This window comes from Triturus cristatus, chromosome 11, assembly GCF_964204655.1.
Source record: "Triturus cristatus chromosome 11, aTriCri1.1, whole genome shotgun sequence".
Lineage (NCBI taxonomy): Eukaryota > Metazoa > Chordata > Amphibia > Caudata > Salamandridae > Triturus > Triturus cristatus.
The window spans coordinates 532,294,854-532,321,252 of record NC_140594.1 but is presented as its reverse complement, the minus strand read 5'-3'; the positions used below and the strand labels follow the sequence as shown (position 1 = coordinate 532,321,252).

The 26,399-nt window shown below is 41.2% G+C and overlaps 1 protein-coding gene across 3 annotated transcripts in view; it reads left to right on the top strand.

Annotated features, from left to right (window-relative positions):
* The window catches only part of TET3 (tet methylcytosine dioxygenase 3), a 289,713-nt gene that overhangs the window by 117,352 nt on the left and 145,962 nt on the right, over positions 1–26,399 (top strand). For all 3 annotated transcript variants that reach the window (XM_085633448.1, XM_085633447.1, XM_085633449.1), the window contains one exon: positions 18,984–19,074. In XM_085633448.1, the coding sequence (XP_085489574.1) occupies positions 18,984–19,074 (91 nt within the window). The remainder of the gene's footprint in view (positions 1–18,983; positions 19,075–26,399) is intronic.

Here is a 26,399-nt window from a genome sequence, read left to right as displayed (position 1 = left end):
CTTCTCCTGTTTCTACAACTCTCTGAAATTCCCTCATATAGGCTTGTTTATAACCACATGCACCCCTTAATATACTCCATGTGTTGTATCCCCATAACCATACATAGGCACCCACTGTAGATGTCCCGCTGCTTAGTGTAACCCACTGCCCTAAAGTGCCTGTGTTCAGTGAATGTGCTGAAAAGCAAATGTGAGCAAATATGCCAAAATGGATTTTACAGCATTTAAAGGAAGTTTACAAGAATGAAATGCATTATGTCATAGGTGTATTGGTTATTGATTTGGATAGCAAGCCTGTAACTGAGCAATGGTTGGACAAGATGTGAATGGTAAGTCCTTTTGAAGATTGGGAGTGCTTAATTTGGGATGACTTGGAGTTTATTTTTTCCTTAAACGACAACTCCTGTTCCTGGCTGTCTGTAACCGAGAATGTTAAGTTCCTTAGGTTGAGCCAAGGCAGCGCATACGCTGTCTCTTTGAAACATGCTATATTCACTCTAAGGGCTTACACCCCACCCTGCCACCCTCCATGACTATGCTGCCTCTTCCCAAACTCGTTGCAGGGCTCAGTGGCAACCAAGCGTCCTTTGCAAAATGTTTTAAACTATGCACTTTGATACACTTTCCATTCTGTGTATCAAGCAAGCATGTATTCCTAAATCAGACTGCTTCACCCAGTGTGTAGTAATTGTATTCAATCTCTGGCGGCACAGGACCCAGGATATGTGCTGCATGGCTAGACACTTATAAGGTCTCAAAGGTGAGACCTATTGGCTATGCCAATGCTCGTTTAACATTAAATGGCAGAAAAATTAAATAATGCAATGCGTATTTGGAAGTCACATTTAACACCTAGGCCCGAAACATCCCAAAAATGCTGAATGAGCTGCAAGCATTGTGAACTACTCACCACAGGGTCTGTTCGGAAAATGAAGACGTTGCATGCGTAAAGCACGTTTCAGTCCTTATGTCCCCCCTCATACTGACATCCTTGTATCTGAGCGTCACCGCGTATGATCGATGCGATCACCAGAGCAAAATGGAGGGGAGACGGGACAGCCTTGTTGGGTCCTACACAGAATGGCACAGGTGTTGGATAGCACACCGTTGATCGGGACTCGCACCGTGGGGTTAGAATAAAGTACGCGGACAAGTCGGTGGAAACTGGGGCGAAAGCCAGCTTTTACCAACACTGTTTCGAGGTAGCCCAGTCCACTGTATGAAAGGCTTTCTTGAAGCCTATAAGGAGCTATGTGGGAGCCGATGACTATGAGCTAGAACAACGTGGAGACTTTGAAGGCAGTGTTGCATGCTTCTGGCCAGCATAAAGCTGCACTAATCAGGATGCACATGAGTGTGGAGGACCTGTTGAGTCTGGTAGCCAGAATGGCTGCATAAATCTTGACCTCCCCATTAATAAGTGAGATCAGACAATATTTGGTACAGGATGATGATGATGAAGGCTGTTTGTTCATAAGAACCGCAATAGTGGCTGTGTCTACCTCGGGTAGGAAGGCGCCAGCCTTAGCCACCTCTTTGCAAAGAGCAAGGAGTCAGGCGTCAGGGTATCCCTAAACCTGGCATAGTATTCTGTGGGAAACCTGTCGGTGCCAGGAGTCTTCCCAGAAGCCAAAACCGAAATGGGGGCTCTTATTTCGGCAAATGATGAGGGTTGAACTAGCGTTTGATGGCACCTGACACCCACACCACAGCCCTCGTTGGAGTTGGATCAGGCAGGCAGAAACAAGGCCAAGTCAAAGGGAGGCCCGCTAGTGCAGCAAACTGCAGCATGGATTTGGGCGGGTTTTAAGGGCCCATACAGCAGCTCACGCGATGCCATGGGTGAGGGCGCAACCAGATGCAGGGTTGCAGAGGGCAAGTTCTCGAAGGATCAGAGGCGGGAAGTGCCAGACTTCAGTACCTGCAAAAAGAACTATTGACGGACGGAATGCAAAACAAATCAAAACATTCACCCCCAGTCAAGAGATCTGGGTTAAATCCATCTTTCTCTTGCTCACCATGCCACCCCAGTTTAGACCTGGCCATATGCAAATCAGTCTTGACCCTGTGCCTCATGGGAACAGTCCAGCCCGAACTGCCAAGTCAGGTCCTCCCTGGACCGTAAACAAGCATCCTAGGACCGGTTTCGGGTTTTCACCCCTCTTCAGCCAGCATAGCTTGATTCCAGTGGCATGGAGAGCACGGGACTCACGTCTGAGCATACCCGTCCCACTCGGGGTGACAAATGCAAAAAGAACTATTGATGAACGGTAAGAGATCTGGGTTAAATCCATCATTCTTTTGCTCACCATGCTCACTTCAGTACCTGTCACAACATCACGCAGCACTCACAGGGCTCAGTGGTTCGCCTCTTGTGCCGGCCGCAATGTTGAGAGAGAACAAGGTCATTGCAATGCGGCCAGCAAACAGGTCCCCGGGACTCTCAGGCAATCAGGATCGTATTAAATGGGTATGCGCTGTGAGCTGTAATCCAGTCTCTGAACTCTAGTGGGACAGCGGACGACGGAGGGGTCCGGAGCACTCTTAGGGTGCGACCGCCATCTTGATGTTCCAAGCCACGCCCCGGACGTTTCATGTTGGTGTTATTATTCCACCTATGGGAATATAGAAAATGTAAATATTTAAAGCAGAGTTTGAGTGGAGCAATGCTCAAAATTGGATACATTTTTCACTTGCAGTTAATCTCCTGAAAGGATTTTCTGTTAAAGTTGTAGCAAATTATACATTTTAAGGTATTCTGAATGAGTACCTGTTTCAAAACTTGATGCAAGTTGATTGTACATTTTCAGAATTATGGTTGTCTCCCCAGAGAATATTTAGGAATGACTGCAAAATATTTGAATACTCATTAGCCCAATTACTTTGGTGAAACCTGGCTGAAAGTGAAATGCCATTTTAAAAAAGGCTGTGTCGCTTCATAATGGACTTTTGAGTACATTAATGGCAAATGTTCTTCTTTAACATTTGGAAGGTTTGTTGGACCAACGAGCCTGTCAACATAAGTTTACCCAGGTTTTGAAGACTCTGCCTCGAAGGAGATGTATGGAAAATGGTGCACCTATGAGCAAATTTTTTCAAAAGCATCAAATAAATCTGGGTGGATTTCTAAGGCAGGTATAAAGACATTGAGTTAAAGACCTGGCCACTGAAGCACAGCACATGGACACAGTGCACCCACAGATTAGAGCACAGACGTGCTTTTTATGGTAATGGTCAGACATGGGACCCACCTGGTTCTGCATAGGAGGCTATGGAGGCGTAGTTAGAAGTAGTAGGTTAGACAAGGTAGGTGTGGTGGACCTATTTGAGAGCACAAGTGAGGTTTGTGGCCCGACTGGGGAGTGCTGGTTCAAATTCAGTCTTCAGTGGCAAGAATTGAATGACTAGCAATCTCACCTTCGATTGAAGACCCTGTGCTCTGATACATATTGATATTTGGGTCCAGATTCCTACTCTGTGCACTCCCTCTGTTTTCACTTTCGCTGGATGGAAAATGTTTCCTCCAACCAGGACAAAACACCTACTCTCCTAAGGGTTGTGCTCTCTAGGCTGCTCGCTTATTTTCCTTGGGCAGAAAAAAAAACCTGTGCCTGACTAGAGTCTCGCTTTTCCAAACAGGATATTTAGAAAATACAGGAATATTCTACTAATGCTGGCAATTGAAAATTTATTCCTTAGAAGGGTTATGGCGTTTTGGTTCAGGAGGCTGATTAGCTAAGTGGGTGAAATTTACTGTTAAGATCATTCATGCTACCACCATATTAGCGATATACTTTTCATCAACAATGCCACCACTGCTTAGCCGAGTTGCTTTTTTTTAATAGATCGCTGCATACCAACGCCTCTCAGCACAGCTGCCTTGTTCTTTATTGGCATGTGGCATTTTCTCTCTGCAGGGATTTACTACTTCTATTTGAAAAGATCAGCACTTCTCAACAATATGTTTATACAGTTTCTGAACAATTCAAATATGTTGTACTATCATCCGAAGCCGTGACCCCTTCTAAGTAGGGCATCAATTAAAATTGTTCAGCAATACCAATACTTGGCAGACAGGCTGCCATAATTTTAGTGGTACAGGACCAAATGTTCTCAGCCAGACTGCCATTTGTTCTATGAAAGTACCATCACTTTTGTCGGGGCAACTATGTCTATATTGGAAAGTACCAAAACCTCTTATCGGGGCTCCCACACACCCAGTAGAATGTGCCAACACTTATGAGCAAGGCTGCTATATACTTAATATACAGTACAGAAGATGTACTATTGTGATGGAGCATACAAACTGTTCTTCTGGCTGGATGACCATTTGTGTAGTGCTCAGGAACCTAATTGTCTTCAAAGGAGCCTCCCCGTCACAGGCAGATGTCAGGAGATACCTGCATAGGGCCCTCTTTGTGCCCCTAGTCAGCCAGGCTGCAATGTCAGTAGAGAGGGAGCTGCCTGTAGAACTGGTTTGAACTGACTAGAGAGGAGGCCACACTTCTGGCATTCACACACAGGTTCTACACATGAGTAGAAGGGTTTTGAATTAAGCATAGGTGTCACTGATGAATTGTTTGCTGTTGGTCCAGAGGAAATGCTGCAAAATTGAACAGGGTTACTCCCGGGAACATTTACCCCATTGGTTAAGGAGGAACCAGAATCTCACAAACTGCTGCATTGCATCCCGAGTACCACGCTTGGAACACTACTGGACCAGTGGAAGATCAGAAGAGTTCTGAACATGCTGTCCAGGACCTGAGAAGATCCCTGAAGAATGGAATCTGCTCTACCTCTTTTTCTCAGGACAAAGAAGTGGACACCGAGGGTCATAAGGTTGACTACCTGTTCTAGCTACAGGGACACAACAAGCTTCAAGATGCCTTTCCTGCAACTCCTAGCTGACCAGTGCGGCTGGAACCACCCTGGACCCTGCTATTGGCCTCTGCTGGAGTCAGTCTTAACTCATAGGTGCTGCTCCTGAGGTATCAAAGTGTACTCCTAACATCCTGAGACACTTGGGTCTTAAACACTTTTTGGTTCCAAAGACATTCGGGGGAACGGGACAAGCCGACAACCCTATCTGACTAATGTTCATTGCCACTAGTCTGAAGATTCAGGTTCCCCCCCGCCCCCTGTTCAGAGCTTTTCTGCAGTACCGAGTCAGATTCAGCAGTACCTTGTGGAGAAGGTATCCAGCCTTGTAGGGCCCTCTTCAGCTACAGCCTACAGTCTTGCCTGGTTGAAGGAGTTCAAGCTCCCACTGAAAGTATCCAGCCTGCGAGGATCCTTCCTTGGGCATGAAATACAAATTTCTCCCACTCTCCACTTTCTCACCAAAGGTCAACGGCTTGATTGGGCACTCATCTAACAGCTATCTGACCTCTTAGAGCACTCCTCTGCCACAACCTGGTGACTTGCTGTAGAGTTCAGACTTCATTTCAGAGACTGAATCCGAAGGTAAAACTTCCGATTGGGTCGAAACTGGTTTCTATATCTCAACCATACTCCATTGCGGTCTGCCTCAAATCGTGCCTAAAGCTGATTTACTGCTTCCAGTTGATCATGGATGCATTTAAATGCTTTTTGGTGCTCCTTTTTATTTTAAAATTAAATTTGTATCAGTGGTTCCCCTTATTGGATTTGTCATTTTGGTGTCCTATTTATAAACATTTACTCTATTTTTTTTTTTAAATGGTTTGAAATTTCTCGTGTAGTGTTCTAACTTACTTAGTTTTTTTTGTTGTTTTTTTTTTTGGTCTGCATAAATGTTATATATTTCCTTTAAAGTTAAGCCTGTCTGCTCAGTAGCAATAGCTACCAAGGGTGGGAGAGGAAAATGTGGGGAGGGTGGAGAGGGGAATGGGGAGGAGGAGGAGGGTAGTTGGGGGAAATTAGGAATGGGGAATGGGAAGCGTGGATAGAGTGGGGCTGGGGGTAGTGGGGTGGATGGAGAGTAGGTTTGAACTCAGGATTATTTAGTGACTTTAGTGATTCATCCTTACAAGGATTTAGGATTATTACTTGAGACAAGTAATTACCCCCTCAACTAATACTCCAGTTTCTTGTGTGTTATCTATGTATTGCCCATGCTACCCATTCTTTTGATTAGAAGATTAGAAACCATCCACCATTATAATCCTTTTTGTGACACCCATATCCGACCTACACCCCCTGTCACGTGGAATAATTGCTGTGGGTATGTAGATTCAGTTTAGGTCCTCAAAGCTAGATCAAGTTGGCAAACTACAGTCTATCAGGCATTGTCAAGATTGTCAACTTCTGTTCTGAAGGATATTTGATGCAAAAATAAATGTTTTCGTAGATTATTTTCACAGGATAATGTCTGTAGGAGAATTCATAAGCTAAATATTAATCAGTGAATGTTACCTCTATCTAGTTATTTGTTTTCTTATTTTGCGAACAGTGATGTTCACAAAGATTGAGACAATTGAAAGATAACTAACTAGATTTGTGAAGAAAATCCTATGCAGTTTCTCACAACCTCAGTAATTGAGGCATTTTCCCCAAAGTTTTGCAGCATCTATACCTATGTATAACTAAGATGTTCTGAAAAGTTTTCTATATTCCAGTGAACACATTTCTGAATCCCCCCCCCCCCCCACTAGGTTAAGACCTAATGTGGTGGTGCAAGCACTGGTGCAACTTGCGCTGAAATCTAAGACTGCACAATTTATATAGGAGTCAATAAATTTGCAGTTGTTCGTTTACAATTTCTTCATGATTTGTAGCTCAGTTATAATTTATCTATATATAAATTGCACTTCTTATCCGGCCCCAAGTCTAAACTCAATATAGGGATAACCGCTGGTAACCTTGGGACAAAGGAGCTAGTTTTAGGAATATATAAGCTCAAGGATCTTTAGTCCAATCAGCCCCAGAAGATAACCACACATGTTTTTTTCAAAATGTTTTTTGCCCAGTGACCAATTGGAGGCAAAAAAATGAAGAGAAATTTTGTATGCAATATATAAAAGGGCGAGGATCTTGATGGAGAGATGATTAATAAATGCTTAAGTGAAGTTTTTGCCTTGTTCAGACTCAACCAGCTAAAATGCAATCCGGAGAAGTCCGAAGTTATTCTTTTTCGTTCGTTCATCCAAGATGCATGGAAGCAATGGTGGCCATCCGATATGTCACCCCCTCAGACATCAGCAGGAGTAGTGAGAAATCTAGGGGTAAAGATGCATGATTCTCTTGAATTGAAAACCCAAGTTCAATCGGTAGCAGGTACTTGCTACAGCATTTTGAAAATGCTTCGGAAATGTCTTCCCCTTCTGTCGCTCCCCCACAGAAAGACAGTGGTCCAAGCTCTCATCACTTCGAGACTGGATCATGTAAATGTCTTCTATCTGAGCCTCCCGGAATGTCTACTAAATAAACTTCACGTCATCCAAAATGTGGCAGCTAGGCCATTCTTATGTTGGGTCCTAGAGTACGTATTTCCCCCTATCTGAAGAACTTACACTGGCTACCCATTCGTAGCAGAATCCACTTTAAGGCTCTGGTGTTGGCCTTTAAAGCACGTCATGGCACAGGGGCCCATTACATTAGGAAACGGGTGACCTTCTGTACTCCCGGTAGAAACTTAAGATAGTCACAACAACATCTGATGACTGTGCCCAAACTTGCTTGCTCTCGCAGAAGGGACCTATCCTTTCAGGTGCACGGTGGCCCGCCTTTGAAATGGGTTGCCTATAACACTCAGACAAACTACTGATTTATGGCTTTTTAGGAAACGACTCAAAACTTGGCTGTTCCAATAATAAACTATCGATAGTCTGCCCTGAAAACGGTTTCACGCACGTACTGCTGCGTGAAACTGCTCTGTTGAGTAGCTGCGCGCTCTACATGTATTGAATAACATAACATATCATTTTTATCAAGATGAGACAGAATTAATATTACATTAACGTGGTAAATAGGAAAGCAACGAAAGGCACAAAAGTAGATCCTATGTGAGAGGAATCGAGAACATATTGTAATCAAATTCTAGACCTTCCCTTTTACAATTCTATGAAGGCACAGACAAAATTACGACCAACATGATGTGTCTATTAATTGATTTATTTTGTACTTTGATAAAGTACATTTTTGAGAAATAATGTCACTGTGTAAAGAACCGAAAAGTAGTTTTCAAAAGTTGCGCACTAAGACGTGGGACCATGCAGCTCTGGGGTACTGAAAACTAATACCTATGACAACACCTTTTCAGTGCTTATATTGGGGTAAATCTTAAACAGTTGAATGAATTGCCACCTTTAATCGTTTTACTAGTTCATGATTTGTCTCCAGGGGCAATGTTAGATCTTTCCTAGATCAGGTGCGGGTTGTACTACATAAAATCCAGCTGGCGGGTTATTTTGATTTCTAAACCTTGAAGGGTATGGCCTTGTTAGCTCGATTTAGAACCTTAAAACATATCCGGTATCTTTGTAATGGGGGAGGGGGGAGCAGCAAACTTTCTGCCTTTTTCTTTTTTCCCTGTGAAGTGTTAGAGCCCTTAAATGGATGGAGTGTGAAAGCACGCATGACACTGGGAACCTACTTGCACAAGCTAATAATCCCAGTATAGTTGTGTTTGTAATCCGATGTGCAAGCGCAGAAATCCCACGAAAATTTTACAGACTGCTCCATCCTGGAACTTATTTCAGAGAATCTCCCATTTTCACACAAATGACTTCTTCAGGTCGATAAATCTTTGTCCCTGTGTTGAATGGAGCATAACCCTAATACATTTCTATAATAATCAACCTACAGTATTTAATGTTCAGTCAATGAAAGGTTTGGTGAAGTTTAAAATGTTTTATTTTCTAACTAAGAGATTAGTCTGTATTTTTGCCTTATTATTCGGGTTAGTCAGAAACTTATGTTTACAGAAATATCAAGAAAAGTTGGTTAGAGACAGCATACAAACTAACACTGTGTTCCATTAAGGAATTTGTCCCCATCTTAATGTAAAGGACCTAACCTACCCTAGCCAGAAACCATAGAGTTCCTTTGGGAAAGAGCAAGAGACATTTGGAGCAACAGTCTAATAGCTATGAGAGGGCGAACTCCCCTATAAAGAGTATTCTGGAAACTCAGCTGAGTTCCCTAATGGCTGCAGCAGCAACCGTTAAAAACAGGTAGAAGGAAATAATCACAGCAGTAACTATGATCAGTATGGAGAACGTCTCCAAAAAGGCATCCAGAAACAATAAATCCGTGTTGGCAGTAGCTCACAGACATTAAGGCAAGACAAGAGAAGCACAGTCAAGTGCTAAAGGGCAGGGAAGGGGAGATGTGCATTGAATGCATTATCTCTCTAACTGCGAACACGTACTATATAGAAAAGCACAAAACATGTTGCAAACTCTGAATGTTGGATCATCTCTAACCAATAGAAAAGTATCTTCTGAACTTCTGCCGTCTTCTCTCTCACTTCCCATGGTAAACGTCCATGTCGACATGTTATTTGAATGTTGCTATAGAGTATTATAAAAAGTTACATGTAGGAAGGTTGTAATGAGAACCTCTGAAAGCCTACTGTGTTAGCTGTTCAGTGTCCCATTGTGCAACAATGGACTGCTCTATGAAATGAAACTTTAATATCTAGCATGCCCTGGTTAGATCATGAAACTAAAGTCTATAGCATGAATTTTCTTTCTTCAGTATACTTGTTTGTTATAAGCCTGCAGCAGAGGAACTATGTAAAATATGATAATCATATGGTGTGAGGAAGAAAAATACATTTTTTCTGCAAACAGAACGTTTCATGAAGATGTCGAGCTCTGCAGTTAAGTTCTTAATGTTAGATCAACATTAATATAAAAGGCTTTTATTTTTATTTTATTAAAGGGAATGGAAAGAATAAAGGAAAATATTAAGGCCTAGCAGTGAAAGAACGGCAGAAATGGGAGCTTTCTGCAGAAATAAGCAGCATTTTTCTCTTTTTGCATGTTTAATAAAAACACTTTTTCTCGAACCTTCATATTGACACGCATTTCCTTCATTAATGTTAGGACACATTTCTGCATTGTCATGTCATGAGGTTAATTTACATCAAGAATTTCAATTTCCTCAGTTTTAATCAGGCCCCCTGGAGCAAGGAGAATGATTCCTCAAGTCCAGGGGTAAAGGCCTAGGTAATGGGGGGGAAAAAACTAGAGCTAGAATATTTTGGATGTTTAATTTTTAACAAAGGGAAATTAGGAAAACGCTTTCTTCAAATGTGTAATAAAGCACACACATTCATTTATTTGCTATTAAATGTCATTAGTACATTAGTTTTATGGATTCCACTGTAATCAAAGTTTATTGTACCCACTGTGCATCTTTCAACTTCAACAAAGATATTTAGTAGTATTCACAATGTTGTTCCATGTTTGTAGGGGTCTGAAAAAAGTGTAATCTGTATCTAGGAAGACGCGATCAGTTGTGATCAAATGAGGTCTGATTAATGTAACACAGTTTAAATTGAAGTTTCACTTTATTTATCAAAGCCGAGCTTTCTCATGGTAAAATGTTTGTTGCTTACATTTTAAGGTCACACCTACAAACAACTTTTAGTTGTCTGTTGTCGAAGACCTATTGTGGACAATACCAATAATTACAGCGGGCTTTGGTTTATCCCATTGCTCATCTCTTGTTCACTTTCTTGTCATTCTAATTTGTTTTCATCCTCTTCAATGTCTTCTCTTTATTTTCTTGTCTGAGGCATAGTTTCTTTACCATCCTTTTGACTAAATCACTTGAATACTTCCGCAGCGTCATATCAGGGAGCTACTTTTATCTTTTGCTTCCATCACTCCATGGATATGCATGAGTTTTCTTGCTCTCCCCTGTGTTTTGCTTCCATCTCGCATCCCTGCCTCACTACTCTCTCCAAGCGACCTCTACCCTGGCTTGTTTGATACTTCTCCCATCCCTTCCAGTCCCTCCCTTCTTTTTTGAGCTCCTATTTATTTTTTATTTCACAAACTCAAATGCTTGTCTGTTTACTTTGCTCCCCATCATGTTTTCAGGGGACCCATGAGCTTCCTGTTGCGGCTGGTTCGCTCATTGCTTTACAGAAAAAAGTAATTTTGTGTGTATGTATATGTAAATCTTGGGTTGATACATTGAAAACACACATTCCTTATCTTGCTTTTATGGGGACGGGACGGGGGGTGGGGGGGGAGTGATGCTGTTCTGCTGTTCAAGAAACCGTTTAGGCAACTCCATTGATTGGTGTGGCGTATTGGTTTTGCGAACGTTTCTTGCTATTGTCATTCACTTTTCAAGATCATTCTTGGAGATAAGCTTGGACTGCTCCATAGGAATTAAATGAGAAATTGAAATTCCATACTAATTATAAAAGTTATCTTTCCAAGATCATACCAAATGAGTTTGATATTTCTTTTAACAGTGTGGTTATCAAATCATAATATCTAATGAATACTAATACAGTTGAAATTTTGGGTGGTTGACGTACTGTCAAGAAATTGAATTTTGTGAATCTCTGGTATTAGTCAAATTTTTACTTTCAAAACCCGAAGAAGCAGTTAAAGGTTAATATAAACTAAAATAATTGTGTTATGAATGGTTGGGCAGACTTTTAATCCATGGAATGTTGTGGTGGGAAATAACAGTGTTTGTTGGCAGCAATGTTTTACGTTTCGATGTTGGAAGGGGTGCCTAGTTGGTGAAAAGAAGGGGCACTTGATGATAACCATTTGACCCTCAGCCACAGTTTTACAGAATGCATTTTTCTCCGTAGGTCTCTCTGATTTAACCTTAAGTCTTGCCACAGCTGTTACGGCATTCCTGGCAACCTGAAGCACCTAGATTTCTTTGGTCATTGTGGCTTCTTGCCGTTCAATTTTCTTAGTTAGATTCCTTGGTGCTTCATGTGGAGATAAACCCATTCAGTCTCAGAATATGATGGCAAGTAGATCAATTTCTAAAAATCCTGGAAGGCCTGTTGAGCGGTGTCCGTCACATGAGAAGATCTTTATTAAACCTGTGAGGCTGAACTTTTTTTACTATAATGTGGATCCACAGCTGATCTTCTTGCACCTGATGTTTTTGAAGCCAGGTGGGTGAGTTTGTAGGCCTAATGCTCACAATCTAAATGTAGATCAAATCTTTTTTTAATTTTCAGTTTGGTTCATTACTCAAAAGCTTCCTAGGTTTGAGTACATTGAAGAAAATGGAAGAAAGTTGAGCACTATGCAAATTCTTCTATGCACCAGTGCTTCTGTAAAGTCTTGCGTTAAGGGTTAGTAAATGGAAAAGCAGTTCTGAATTTTTCATTAACGTTTTTGTGTATTTGAAGTTGTTTTTACTTCAGAACAGCCATAGTAGGCAGTGTTTGTATTAAGATGCACTAACAAGTTAATAAATGGAGGTAGTTATGGGAGTTAGTGGTACATGTGGCCATCTGTTGCCAATCTTACACTGAAGCTTTCGTAATGAAAAGTTAAGGCCATAGTTTCCTATCTGCTCCATTGTTTCACCACTAAACTCTTCTTAGTTTCTGTTCACTTGAAGATTGAGCAGGTAAGTAAATGGTGTTCTACTCTAACTTCCTAATTTCCGCAAGTTTAGGTACCTTTTAACTCTCCAGCCACAGTCACACTTGCCCATCAAGCTGCAGTGGATGAGAGGCTGGTGACTCATGCAATGTAACACACCAGTCCTTCACTGCACACTGGTATTGAAGATAGGATGGACTAGTGGATGTTGTAGCCTGTACTTCTCACTGCAACCACTGGCAACGGCTGGGCATCTACCAAGTGTTTTGTCTGATAATACAGCACCTACCAAGGACCTTTTTTCCACAAATGACAGAGCAGGACTCTTATTTGACTGTATGTGATTGGTTTGGATAGTGATACTTACCATAACCTGCGCTAGGCATTTACTTGGTAGATATTGGGAAATGATCTATTCGGTATTGTGTAACGAGAGCAGGCCACGCGCTACACAGTAATTAAATAAATCGATTATCTTTTAGGCTAGTTGAATGAAGCACACCTGTATCAGATCTTCAAAAGAATTCAAATGTATTGGTTTGGTTTTATTCATCATCCAGTTACATCAATGTAATACAAATACTATTCAAGCTTAGCTACCCAGTGTAGTCTCCAGAAAAGAAGTACAATGTAAACAGATCAGCAGATACAAATTTGTCACCTTTTTGAGTTTATGAAAAATCTTGGGGATTGTCAAGGCTGAAAACAAACTAAATAATTGTATTGTGTATTTCTCATACAATTTGTTTGGGTTGTTAGAAACTGATTGATTGTTTGCCCACAGCCCTGAGGTGTGCTCACTCTATACATTTCCAAAGCACTCTTAAGAAATTCTTATTTCTATTTAAATCATTTTATGTGTACTCCATTTATCTTGGTCATAGTCTACTAAATAAATATACATGCATACATACATAAATAATACACACATTTAATCAAACCATTAAATGAAGCAGGATAGAATATATACATTTGCATAAACCTAGAAAAAAGTCAATTTTTTTACAGCAGTTAAAAATCTTCCCACTGCACAAATCCAATGAAACATTTTTAGCTTGAAGTTGTGTTCTAATTTCGTATTTGATAAAAATGGGTTATAAATACAAAGGTATAAGTGTTTGTTCAAAATGGCATAAAGGCATTTTTTAATGTGAAGTGCTTAGAAACTTTAAATTAAGTAAAGTGATAATCTATTTAAGTGTGTATGTATATTTTCCATAACATCAAAAAGTAAATATCAAGAAAATCAAAATGCCTTGCAAATCTTAGAGATAAACTCTTATGTTAGCCACGCCACAGTGGTACAAACAGATTATGGTCTGTTAAAACTTCTGACTACGTAAACAGACTCGATTTTAAATACATTGGTCAAGATTTGAAATTGGAAGTTGGTCCACTGATGTTTTTGTAGCAAAATCTTTTACAAAAAGTAATTCCAATGACCATCTCCGTATCTTAATAGCCTGTTGGGAGCTAATCATCCTTCATTGGGGCTTGATGTAGTTTTTTTGCTCTTTAATCTATGCACAGGTTTAAGAGCACAAACGTGTTTGCTGGTCGGTATGACTTATTTGGGGGCATTGAAGCAATTCACGGCTTATATGAGGACACTTTCAGGGGCATTTTTCGGTTCTAGTGGGTCCCTACATGGGTGATGTGAGGCTTGTGTGGGGTGAGGTCAAACCGCTTGTCTGGGAGATACGATTGCTTTTTTGGACAGAAATTGTGTAGGTTGTGGTGAGTCAATTTCCTGCCTTGCATAATGGGCACATTCATATCCCAAGCTGCACAGATGGCTCTTATTTCATGGAATACCTGGTCCAGTTTCTGGTCAAAGACACAAAGTAGATCGAAAACTCATAACGCATAATGGGCACATTCATATCCCAAGCTGCACAGATGGCTCTTATTTCATGGAATACCTGGTCCAGTTTCTGGTCAAAGACACAAAGTAGATCGAAAACTCACAGGAGCAAGCTAGTGACCCTTTTTCACTTTAGCATGTTTTGTAACTCATGGAGTGGGTAATTTCAAGGGTCGTAGAAAGGCTGGCTCACTCTGATGGTCGCTGGATGGCTGGCTAGCTTTGGGTCTTCAAACACATAAAAGGGGAAGGAGAGGGTTGAATTAACACGGACAGAGAAAATTATTATTTTTGGGCAATGTGAGGTCCTAACCCACAGGATGTGGCATGCTTCATCATAGGGCTTACCCTCACATTCAGTCAAGGTAGGCTACAACCAACATGTGGTGGATGTTTTAGAATATATACTAAGTATCCTAATGGAAGAATATTACTTCCAGTGCCTGAGAGGAAAACATCTAAAACAGTCTAATAAATACCTAACTCCCAAGTGTTATTGTTTAGCTTTGGAAGGTTAAAACTAATGCCAGTGGTCATTATCAATGAGTGTAAACGTATCATTGTCCTACTGATTGGGTCTATGGTTTTCATTGAGGGAGGGGTGTTCTCTGGCTATACATTTTTGTTCATCTGATTTGAAACCATTAATTATTTGTGATAATATTATAAGTCACTATGAACACTGTAGGAAAGTAGGATCTGCTTCTATGGTTGCCCCACTTTTTGTCTGATGCTAAGCTGTATTTGACTAGTCTGACTGCGTTTCTGCTAATCAGGACCCCAGTCTATCTGCTTTCTCCCTAAACTGTTGTGTTCAGTACGTAGGTGCATCCTAGAATGGATAATGGGGTACCCTTATAAGTCCTTAGTATATGGAACTAAGCTACCCAGGGCATAGGTACCCCAGAGGTCTCCCATGGGCTGAAGCAGATATTATGCAACCAATGAAAGACCATTCAAAATGGATTTACAGACCTGCCATTGCAGCCTGTGTAAGCTGGTGCTAGCACCACTTACTAAAGATATAGGTTTCCTATATCTAGGGTCACTGCACTTAAAACCTATAAGTCACCCCTATAGCATGCCTTTCCAATCCTGAAGGCACGGTGCTTGGTTCTAAGTGAGAGTGTGCCCCTGTATGAGCAGGACACCCCTGCAGCCTACGGAATCCCTTCTCTCGGGTTGTCAGTGAAGCAGCCATATATTATATAGAAGGGCACTGGTAATTACGCGATGACAATCTCAAACGGCTGTAACAAACCCTATCATGTTTGGTATCAAACATGTTGGAACTATAACCCCACACTGTAAACGGTGTGCAAGGTATGGCTCCAAGCACTGGAAGAGCCCTCCATTGGGCTCCGTTTCCCCGTACCAGCCTATCATGACCCAGACAGCACAAAATGGTTGCTGCCGCCCACAGACACGATTCTGCCCTCCTGCTGCTGAGCCAAGCTCAAACAGGGGAAAGCAGAACAATAGACATCCTGCCACAGGGAGGTGTGACCACCTTCCAGACAGGATTTAGTGTATTGGGATGGGGTGGTTGCGCTTGCCCAGCGCCACTCAGTCTGCATGAGGAGCACATTTGGTGTCCTTGTGCATAGTCTAGTTCAAACAAGTTCTGGGAGCCATTGGCTCCCACTCTGGCACGAAACTGGACAAAGGAAATGAGAGTAACCTTCTTCCCCTCCCCCGCCCCTGCTGTCCAGACCCTCCCCTGGAAGGGTCCCCTGAATCTTCTCAACCCTTTCCCTAGGGTACTTATGGGCTTACCTGGGTGTAGGTCCCGATATTCATTGCGGGATAAGATTTATATCAGTACCACTGCTCTTCTACTGTCTGGGCACTCTGGACTTCGTATAGGCCTGACTTCGTCTCCCTTCCAGTCTGCTGAATCCTCTGTGCCTGTGCATCATACAGGAACCTTCCAAGGCCTGTGAAGCATCAAAGACACTTGAAAAAATCTCCCAAAGAGTGAAGGCGTCTCTCCCCTGCATTCGCATAAACCGCAACTAATTCGACCGGTCTGCTGATCCTGAGCGCTTCTGGACTCCAAAGGCTCTGCAACACAGGTGGTGGTTTTCCACATCTCCCAAGGCCTGCCCTGCCCTTTCACCAAGTATCCCTCATGGGGTTTGCAGTAACCGAACCCCTGTACACTGCGTCAACTTGAAGTTGCAAAAGCTTGTTGACTTTTTTCCAAGAAAATCTTCGGGCTCCAAGTAGCCCCAACCTCGAGCACCTCCAGTGACCAGAATATTCAGCCCCACCGCATCATGTAAATCATGGCCTGTATCTTTTGGTGAGCTGCTTGAGGTCCTCTCACGACTCCTGTGCCTCCGGCCTGTGAGTCCACTTGAGGGTCACACTTATTTCTTATGGGATCCCCTGATTGCTCGGGCCCGCCCTGACTGTCCTACTAGTGGTGAGTCCCCTGGACCTTGCTGGGCCCGACATTGCTCCTTCTTCAATTCCTGCATTGGTTGCATTTATCAAGGCTTTTTGGTGCTCCCGCTGGACACCGACCCCTCAGCACTCTACATCCTTTGTGGGACAGCTTGTGCACGGCTCCTGGTCCTCCTCAGCATAGCCTGATCCTCACAGCTGCAGAGTCAAGGTCATCGTCATCCATCCTGCAACAACCGACATCACAGGGCATTCGTCTTCCAAGGCTCCTGGTCACCACTGAGTGACATAGACTCTGTCCCCTCTGCCTGCAGGTACCTCTCATCTAGAATCCATCCTAGGATTCCACCGGACACTTTCTCCTTCTTTAGCAGCGGCACTTTCCTGAAGTTCTCCATTGGGTTTGACGGCGGTTTGCGACACCACTTCACACGTATGCACCCGGCTTCCCTGGTGTAGGTACTAGGGTATGTCTTCCACAGGTTTTCTTCAGGGTACACTGAGAAGGGTCCTTAATCTTTACACATCCAACCACGACTTGCACGTTGAGTTGTACGGAGCATGTGGCCGTGTTCCCACTCTGCACACACTCTCTGTGGGGTCCGTATCTACACATCTTGGGTGGTTCCTTGGGGTCCCAGCACTTGTACTTCCTCTCAATGTTGTCTTGACCCAAGTCGTGGTTCTTATACCACTTTCTTAGTGTATGGTTCAACTGAGGTGAACATAACTGTCACATGCGCGGAGTAAGTTATTATCGACATTACTAGGGAAATTTGTGATAAAGTGCAGACACTCTTTGTTGCTTTGTACACAGTCACTATTATTAACAGTATCATCTTACCCTAAGGGTATGCAATTTGCTCTTGACCTGGAGTGAAAGCAGGATGTCACTTTTTTGTCACACTCGAATTAAAAACAACATGCATGGTTTTAAACTTGGGTAATTCTCAACTTCAGTCTCAAACACATCTTATGCTCTGAATTTGTATACGTGGTTCTCTCAAGATCCTGGATTAAGTTAAATTATTGTAAAACACCAGATGTTTTCTGTAGGAGACTGGCATGATTTAAATGATCGTTGCATCTAAAAGTCACTCTGGCATGTATTTAAAACCCAAGCAGTCTCATAAGGACTTATGTCTCTATTGAGACTGATAGGTTGCCCAAAGGTTTTGCACTGTTTCTAGAACTTTTTTTTTTTTGGTAAATTGTTTTGGGGTTGGGTGTCCTGCGAAGACTAGATATATTTTTGTTTTAGTTACAGGCCCACTGGGGTCTCCTATACGGGTAATTACTTTATCAAAGGTGATAAATTGCTGGGTCTCTCTCCCCTCTCCCCTCACCCCTCACCCTCCCTCTCTCCCCCTCTCTCCCCCTCTCTCCCCTTCTCTCCCCCCCCACCCCATGGTATTTATGCTTGCCAGATTGTTGGTAATGTGAGTGGCTGGAGATCTGATGACAGTGTGACTTCCCTGGTGACACTATTGTGTGTAGAATGGCTTGCAACTGTGTGGCTCCTCTAGAGAGAGAGCTACAGAAGAGTGACTTGTGGTGTAGGACAGGGTGTCCAAGTGGCTGGCAGAGTGTTTGTTGGCAATATAGCTTGTTTAGTGATGGCACCATAAATTATATAGTATTTTATGTGCTTTAACCCCTGTGTTTTGTTTGCAACTTCCATGCGTGATGAGGTCTATTTATATAATGACCACAAATATGTCATACTTTAAGAGGCCCATGGTGCTTAGCAGTCTGGGTGAACCACTGGAGTGCTTGAAATCAGGGCTCTAAAAGCTAAGAAGTGATTTAAAAAGATTTTTTAAAGCTCTTTTCAAACATGGGTGTTAACTGTTGATATTAAAGTCTTGCTATTCCAGTATGTGGGGCAATTAGTGGTGAAGCATTCCCATCCTGAGATAGTTTAGTAAGAGGCGGCCTTATCAAGAGCACAAACATTTAGAGGTAGGATTATGGATAAACATGAGTGGTCATCTTTAAAAAAAATTTTTTTTAAATTAACTAATTTGGCGATTGTTTCTAGACTGTCTTTCAAGGCATCCATGCAGCAAAGTTGGATCAGATACTCTTGCATATATAAATGTATATGAATCCGTCAAGATATATGAATGTTTGCTCCGTCTACAGCTAAGAATGACAATAAAATACAATACTGTTTTTGTTTTGAATAGATCAAATTGTTGAAAAAGATGAAGGGCCATACTACACTCACCTGGGGTCTGGACCAACTGTGGCCTCAATCAGGGAACTTATGGAAGGCCGGTAAGTAAGAGTGTTCTATTCACAGTTCTTTTGAGCCTAAACAATATTGCCGAAGTGTTGAATTAGCATCTTCTGTTTTTACTCTAGGACTGCCACTACCGCTATCTACTAACTAATTTCTTTTTTCAAATCTAAACTAGCAAATGGTTTGTGCCATAACATTATTTTTAGGCCATTCAGGGCGTCCTATCGCAAGGCTGGATAACTTTTGTTAATCTTCATAGTTCAGAGTTTTGAGGTTAGAGGGCCTGGAAAATCTTCTGAATTCTTAGTTTGTCTTCCTCTGTAGTTGCATAGGTCCCATTAACTCTCCTTATCTTTCTTATTTACCTCTTAGAGATCTGTGCAGGGAGCAAATTCTCTGGTAGAGGTCTAACCTTCTTTACCTTTTCATAGAATGTTTGTCCCAGCTTCAACAATGCCTTCTCTACGCCTTACCCATTTATAGGACAACATTTATTGAGCTCTCTACAAAAATTCAAATTTGGTCAACTCAAATGTAGGTCTACCAGAGTTGTTAAGCATGGAATTAGCACAGAGCCATCCACTCTTAATTGAAAAATGTCAAAAGCCTTTCACTATGAAAAACAGTCATTTGAGGTGAGTAGATTTAGAGTGTTGGGGTGTTGTAGAGTGCTCCGTTAATAGGAGCTGCTATCCACCTAAAAGTTGGGAAGTACCCATGGTTCCTTACTTCCATTTTTGCATGATCTATTCAGCATGCTAAGCCTGAAAAGGCATTGCTTTGACTTGTACTATGTGCTCCCTTGTGTCTGGTCACAACTGTGCCTCAGTGACTAGCTCTTATAAGAGTGAAAGAGGTGCCAGGAACTGCTTTTATTCATTCTAGGTTGGTTTGGATGGTATATTACCAATCCAAAGCTGCAATACTATGCTGGAATGTAAAAGGCTTTTGTAATTTTTAATTTCGGCATGGATGGCAAAAGCTAATCTTATGCCTTAAGACTTTGCTGCAAAAGCTTTGTCACTTTTCTAGCACATTGTAGATGCCACTTTGCTATTCCTATGCTTAAAAACTCTAACATTAATTTGAAGCATGCAGATTTAGAGAGTCGGTGGTGTTGCAGAGTGCTACATATAAAGGGGCAGTTCTCCACTTAAAACTTGAAAACCAGCCCAGGACTCCTTATGTTCTTTTCTTTTTTTGCACTCAGAGCCTGAAAGTGCTTTGTTTTGAGCTGTGTGTGTGTATGTATATATGTATATATGTATATTGCATGTAATTTATATTTAATTGAAATGGTCACGAAATTAATGTTTATATTTTTGATTCAAACTAATGCAGCTTTTAGTCTTGAATGAAAAATTAAAATGATTAAATAGATTTAATGCTGTTTACCAAGTTAAAAATAAAAAATAGTGTGTGAATTCAAAAACTATTTTAAGTGATATAAATGTGATGTATTTCTAATTATGTATTAGACATTTTACTTGGTAAGTTATTATGCAACATTGTTTTTAAATTCTTCGTGAAAAATAAATATTTAAGTACATTTTTACTTTATATTATAATGTTGTAAATATTTTTTAAAACAATTACTAAACTTTATTATTTTCCCTTTATTTACGATAGGGAGATCTCCGCCTTAATTCGAAAGTTACTAGTACTAACTGTACAATTATAAATCATGTTCTAGTTGGCTCCAACTTTATTTTAAGGGAATGGAGACATGTAAATCTGCACCTAGAAGTAAATATACACTCGTAAATGTTTAATAGCAAAAACATGTAAAGTTACTATTTGTTATAGTAGTAACTTTTCACATGTGTAAATTTACGATTGTGTATGGGGCCTAAGGCCTTAAAACTTTAGCCGGTTTGACATATTAGTTTGGGGTGGCACTTAGGCTGTCCTACAGGGTGATGGACTGACAGACATTGTGAGAAAGTGAGGTGTATTCAGCTTAGTCTTGCACCCATCTCGTGGACAATGTACAACACCCCATTATAGATGGGTGCATTAAAATCTAATGTTTGCAAAACCAACAAAATCACGCTGACTGTCCTGCATTCAGCAGATTAAACAAGTACTGAAGCTGGTGTCCTAACTCTTAACCCTGCTGAATTTTCCCTTTTTTGTTGTGCTTTCTATATGCATCTCCCTCTCATTACACAGTAAGACAGACCGTTAAGCTTCACATTTGGTTGTAAGAGCACACCATTTTGTTTACGACCTAATTTCATGCTTTTATTTGACAGTTCACCTGATGTCACTGTACCGGCAGTGCTGGGATATCCCCTCTCCTGGATTTAAAGGCAGTTTCAGTAGCGTTGTGATCCTGCACGCTTTAGAAGATGAACAAGGACATTTTAGTCTCTAATAGTAGTATTGTACTAACAATGATATGATCACTGAGGGGAAGGAGACCCCAACATTAAGCAATGTCATGGATCTGCAGCTGCTAACCTCCATGCTCCTGCTTTGCACCTCCCATCTTTACAGGAGCTGCGGGAGAAACACACCCCACAGCACCTCTACTCGTCCACCCGCTCTGACATAAAGTAGCTGGCATTCATTTTTCATGAAGTTTTAATATCTCGGATCCCTTTTTTGAATCATGAAATGTCGTGCCATATTTGTACTCCTCTCCATGTAATGTACACGCTTGAAATTGTCTTGGAATAATTGTTGGCTGAAGTTATACTGTGGTAGAAAACAAAGAGCTGATGGGTGGAATGCTTGAATTAATCTCAGTCATTGGCACTTACTCATTGCCACATTACAGTACATCTTTTATCCCACAAAGCCACTTTAGACAGAAATTAGCCGTATGCAAGTCAAGCTTGGTCCTACTCTAGTAGGAACAGTGCAGTCCGAAATGCCAAACCAGGTCCCATCCAGAGGGGAACACAAGCATCCCTCGGCTGGTCTGTTATTGCAATGAACACACAACCAACATTTGAGTATACCCATCTCACTTGGGGTGTTGCACTGAAGGAAACAAAATGTTTAAGGATGAATGCTTGAATTAATATTGGGCACTCATAGCCTTATTCCAGTCCATTTGTTTCACACTATTTCCTGCTGTGAGGTTATACTACATCCTAGACAAAACATAATCAATATGATATTAAAAAACAGTTTATTTTTTATGTTTTAGTTTCACCTGAAACCCTTAAGTATGGTAGTCTAGTGAGAAACCTCTATTTTCCTGTTTCTTTCTTTAATGTTTTCCAGATCAGCTTTGGATTTTTTCTTGAAGACTTATGAACCATAGGGGATGTAATGTGCTGAACCCTCTTTGCAGTCTGTTTAAAGTTACCATAAGGCCAAGCCTGTCAAGCTATGTTGTGCATGTATGTTGCTATCCCCTCCTGCTGCGTTAGCCTCCGAATAATCTCTTTTATCCTTCTGCCCCCTTTCTCCCTCCTGCTCCACTTTTTCCTTATTTCTTGTAATCCTTGTTCTCACTGACTTTTCACCTTGATGGGGCAAAATCCGTTTTTCATCCTTCTGAGGTCAACGAAGTATTCATGATTAACCTGGTTTAATTATAGTTATCAGTGCATTGATATTACAGTGTGCACCACGCAAATGCCCGCTGTTCTCAAGGCCTTTCTTGATTCATTTTAAAATGTAATCAGCAGTTTGAAGGCAAACAGTATTTTTTGTACAGTGGTGGTACCCTCTTGGAAGTGACCAAGCTGTCCTTGAACGCCACTTAGTGCATCCTGTTCTGACCTGCATGGAGTAAACGATTTGCATCCGCCAGAGGAGCAGGATAAGTAGCATTTGTTCTCCAGGGTCTACTTGGGTAGGCTGCAAGACCTTCCACTTGTGCTGAATCATTGGTCTCCTCACCTGGCAGCTATCTCTAATCTCAGAGCCTTGGAGGAAACTAGTCTGATTCCCAGTACGTCACCAATGTTTGGTAAAAGAAGAGCCTTGGTGTGAGAGGGTGCAGACGTAAAGCTGCATACTATGCCCTTGTCAGGTCACCAGCAGTTACGTGCATCTACTCTGGGCTGCATCAGGCAATGGTTACTGTTTGGTGTGAGGCTTGTCTGGCAGTAGCTGTGCAAGCACACCTCCACCAACAGCATATTCTGCCTGCTGTCATGGACAGCCATAATACCACTTCTGTTCCCTTCCACAGACTTGATTGCAAACCTTAAGCCCCACTAGTTTTGAGTAGCTGCTTCCCGCCTTTCTGGAAAAGCAATCTTTACTCTGTGTTGCTTGATTGCAGCGCCATGCCCAGTTCACTTTCTAGATTCAACAGTTTGGTTCCCTGCATTACAAGCTCTTTCAAAGTTGCTACTACTTCAGAGAACACAATATTTTTTTTAGCTTTATTTTAAAACTTAATCATAACTCTTCATTTTTTGTTCCAACACATATTGGTATACAACTCCGGCTCAGAAGTTAATTATAAAACCTGTGAATTGCCCTCTGATTCCTCAAATGCTTTAAAAAAAATCCACAGGCTCAAAATAGGCATTAATCCTAGTTTAAAGGCTCCACTATTGCAGCTGCCCATTAGCGAATTTTATGGTGGTGCAGACTATCCTACGATTTGTATGTTCGATTCAAAGCACTATTGTGTACTGATAGCGTGACTTCTGATAAGGGCATGCCATTTCACATCTTTCCTAGTACATACTTATTTAGTGCATGTGGTTACCCAAAGAAATCTTTTTTTCCTCCTTGCTTTTCTCTGCCAGACCATACACTAGCAGCCAGTGTGTTAGGAAGACTTTGTAAATAAATTCACCAGACTAATAATAAGAGTGCCAGCAGGAGTGGTGTGTGGGCTGGTTTATTTCCCAAATAGAATGCTCTCAAGTAATACAAATAATTGCTAGGTGGCAACATTTTTCAACGAGTTAAGCACTCATTGTTGACACCTTGTGTGTTCATATCCCAGCAGATAAACTAAGTTTGTAATGCTTCCGAGTTTAATTGCTTACCATTGAATTGGGTGATAGTAATAGCTTGTATTTAAAATATTTAGCAAAAACTATGGTGTGACGTGCCGTATAACTATAACTGAAATTGAAATCTCACGAACTACAAAAAAAATTATACTGTTCATTGTGACACAAATGTTTTGTAAAAAAAAAAATGCTACTTGTGCATGTGCCTGAGAAATGTTTTCATCAATACCCAGGAGTGAATCCAGATTTTGTTTGTATTTCTTTATTGCCTTCAGTTGGTCATTCATGACTAGGGATGTGTGAAATCTTTAGCTTTTTTAAACATATTTTGCAAGTGTTATGAAAATGATGTGACATTCACTTGACTTGAGTACATTAGAAAATTGAATATGCAGGTATACCTTGTCATAAGGTCTCAAGAAAAGCAAGCTGGAGATTGGTTTGATAAGAAAATGTCTCCTCTAGGATATTTTCTGTGCAAACTAGTCTCTGGTGAAATTCACAAACTTTTCATAATGCTAAGGTGGAATTGACAATGGCTGTAAGTGGAGAAATAAAAGCAGGGGCTAGAGAATGTAGAGCCCTAATTGTGCAAATATCATCTGGTGAACCTAATTTCAAGAAGGAAGGTAATAAAACATCTCTTCTCAAAACATCAGGGGAAAAGTTTTCACAGGAAAGACCGCGATTAGAAATTAAGTAATCTCTTCCTGAAGGTGAAGTATAGGATGTGCAGGTCCAGAATACTGTAGAGAATATCATAATTGTTATTGCTAAAACAAGCAAAGATATCACACAATGGGAAGGAGTATTATGCTTTTTAGTACTGTCCAACTTGGCACATTTAAATATAACTTGTAATAAGGGTTTTGACGAGTTTGCCTCCTGGATGATAGAATACCCCAAAACACATTTTTAGGAATGTAATGCACTGTTTGTATTGTCTTACTTTTTGGCAGAAGGCCTAGTGGAGATCCTTCTAGTGTAAATGATGCCAAAGTAGTTTGGTCTGTTGCACCAACAGTCTTTCTAGCTTTAGGTCCAGGGTAAACTCTGGACTCCTTCCTCTGTTTGAAATGTTATTATTTGTAGATGGAGGAAGAAAAAAATAATTGAAACATTAGTAAAAAGGCATGGTAACATTTTGATGGAGTTTGTCTGGACCAAGTCCATGGTCTACAGTCCAGCGACTGCTGAATACTTTGCAGGCCTGTGTGGCTTCAAGCTTAATCTAGGCTTGTGAGGTGTGATTAGTTTAAAAAAGTGAGGCGTACTCCGATTTTGAATGACGTGGTAATCAATTATTCGTTCATTAATTGGGGCTGTGCAGGTAAGAGTAAAATTGTCTTTAACTTTATGCTAATCCAGGGTTGAGAAAATGAGGTAGATTGTATGCCTTGCAGTGTCTGCATGACCTCCTGTAAAAAACCTACCCTGGCAAAGCATCCAAAATATTTTGACCTAATCTACTGCCAAGATCTTGAATTCAGATACTAAAGTCAGCCTGCACAGTGGGCCAGACCCCTATATTGATGAAAGCCCCTAAGGTCCACCATGTTATCTAATAAAAAAAAACCTCTAGGAGCAGAGGAGACCCATATACCAAGATAAAATAAAAAGAGGAATTAGGAGATGGAGAACAGCAAGCAGCTCGTTCAACTCTACAAAAGGTTCCACCATAATATTAAACTGAAATTTAGAAACACTGGCAGCACCCCCACCCTTCTTGTGTCTTATGTACAAACACAAAAAGAGTAGTATACTTCAGGAATAGCTGATGATGCAATATCTTGGCACGGCCTTGTACAGCCATGTTTCAATAAGAATTTAAAAAAATACGGTCGAAGAGACAGTCTGAGATCGAAGAGAAGATCTCACATTGACATTTAGTGAGGGAACCAACATTGATCAATTTGGCAATTCATACTTAACTTAGAACACTTATTTGTGGCCTGATTTAATGTAGGAGTGTTCGTGTTAGTTATGGAGATTTGGGGTAACTCTCCTACCAGAATTCACTTCAGAGGTAAGGTCAACTCATGAGTGCTCCACAAATTTAGTGGCTACAGGACACCTATCAAAGCATAGCTTAAATTTAGCAGAAATTCTGAATCATAACACATTGGGCAGTGTTTCCAGCCGTCCCCTGCGTTATCCTGTAGGGTTAATCTCGAGTTTGGAGTAGATTGACTTCTTTTGAATTCATAAAGAATTCAAAGGATAGACCTGGATATCTGTGATACATCTATATTTCTGCTAGTTAATATTTCACTAGTAGGGGAAAGCCCTTTTCCTACACCCTCGTGAAAATTGGTGGTGTACTCTTCTATTTCCCACCTTGGAAAAATATTTGTTATTGCCATTCACAACAGTTAATGTGTGCGTCTGAGAGTGAAACTACGAAGTTGTGGCTCTTGACTGTGTTT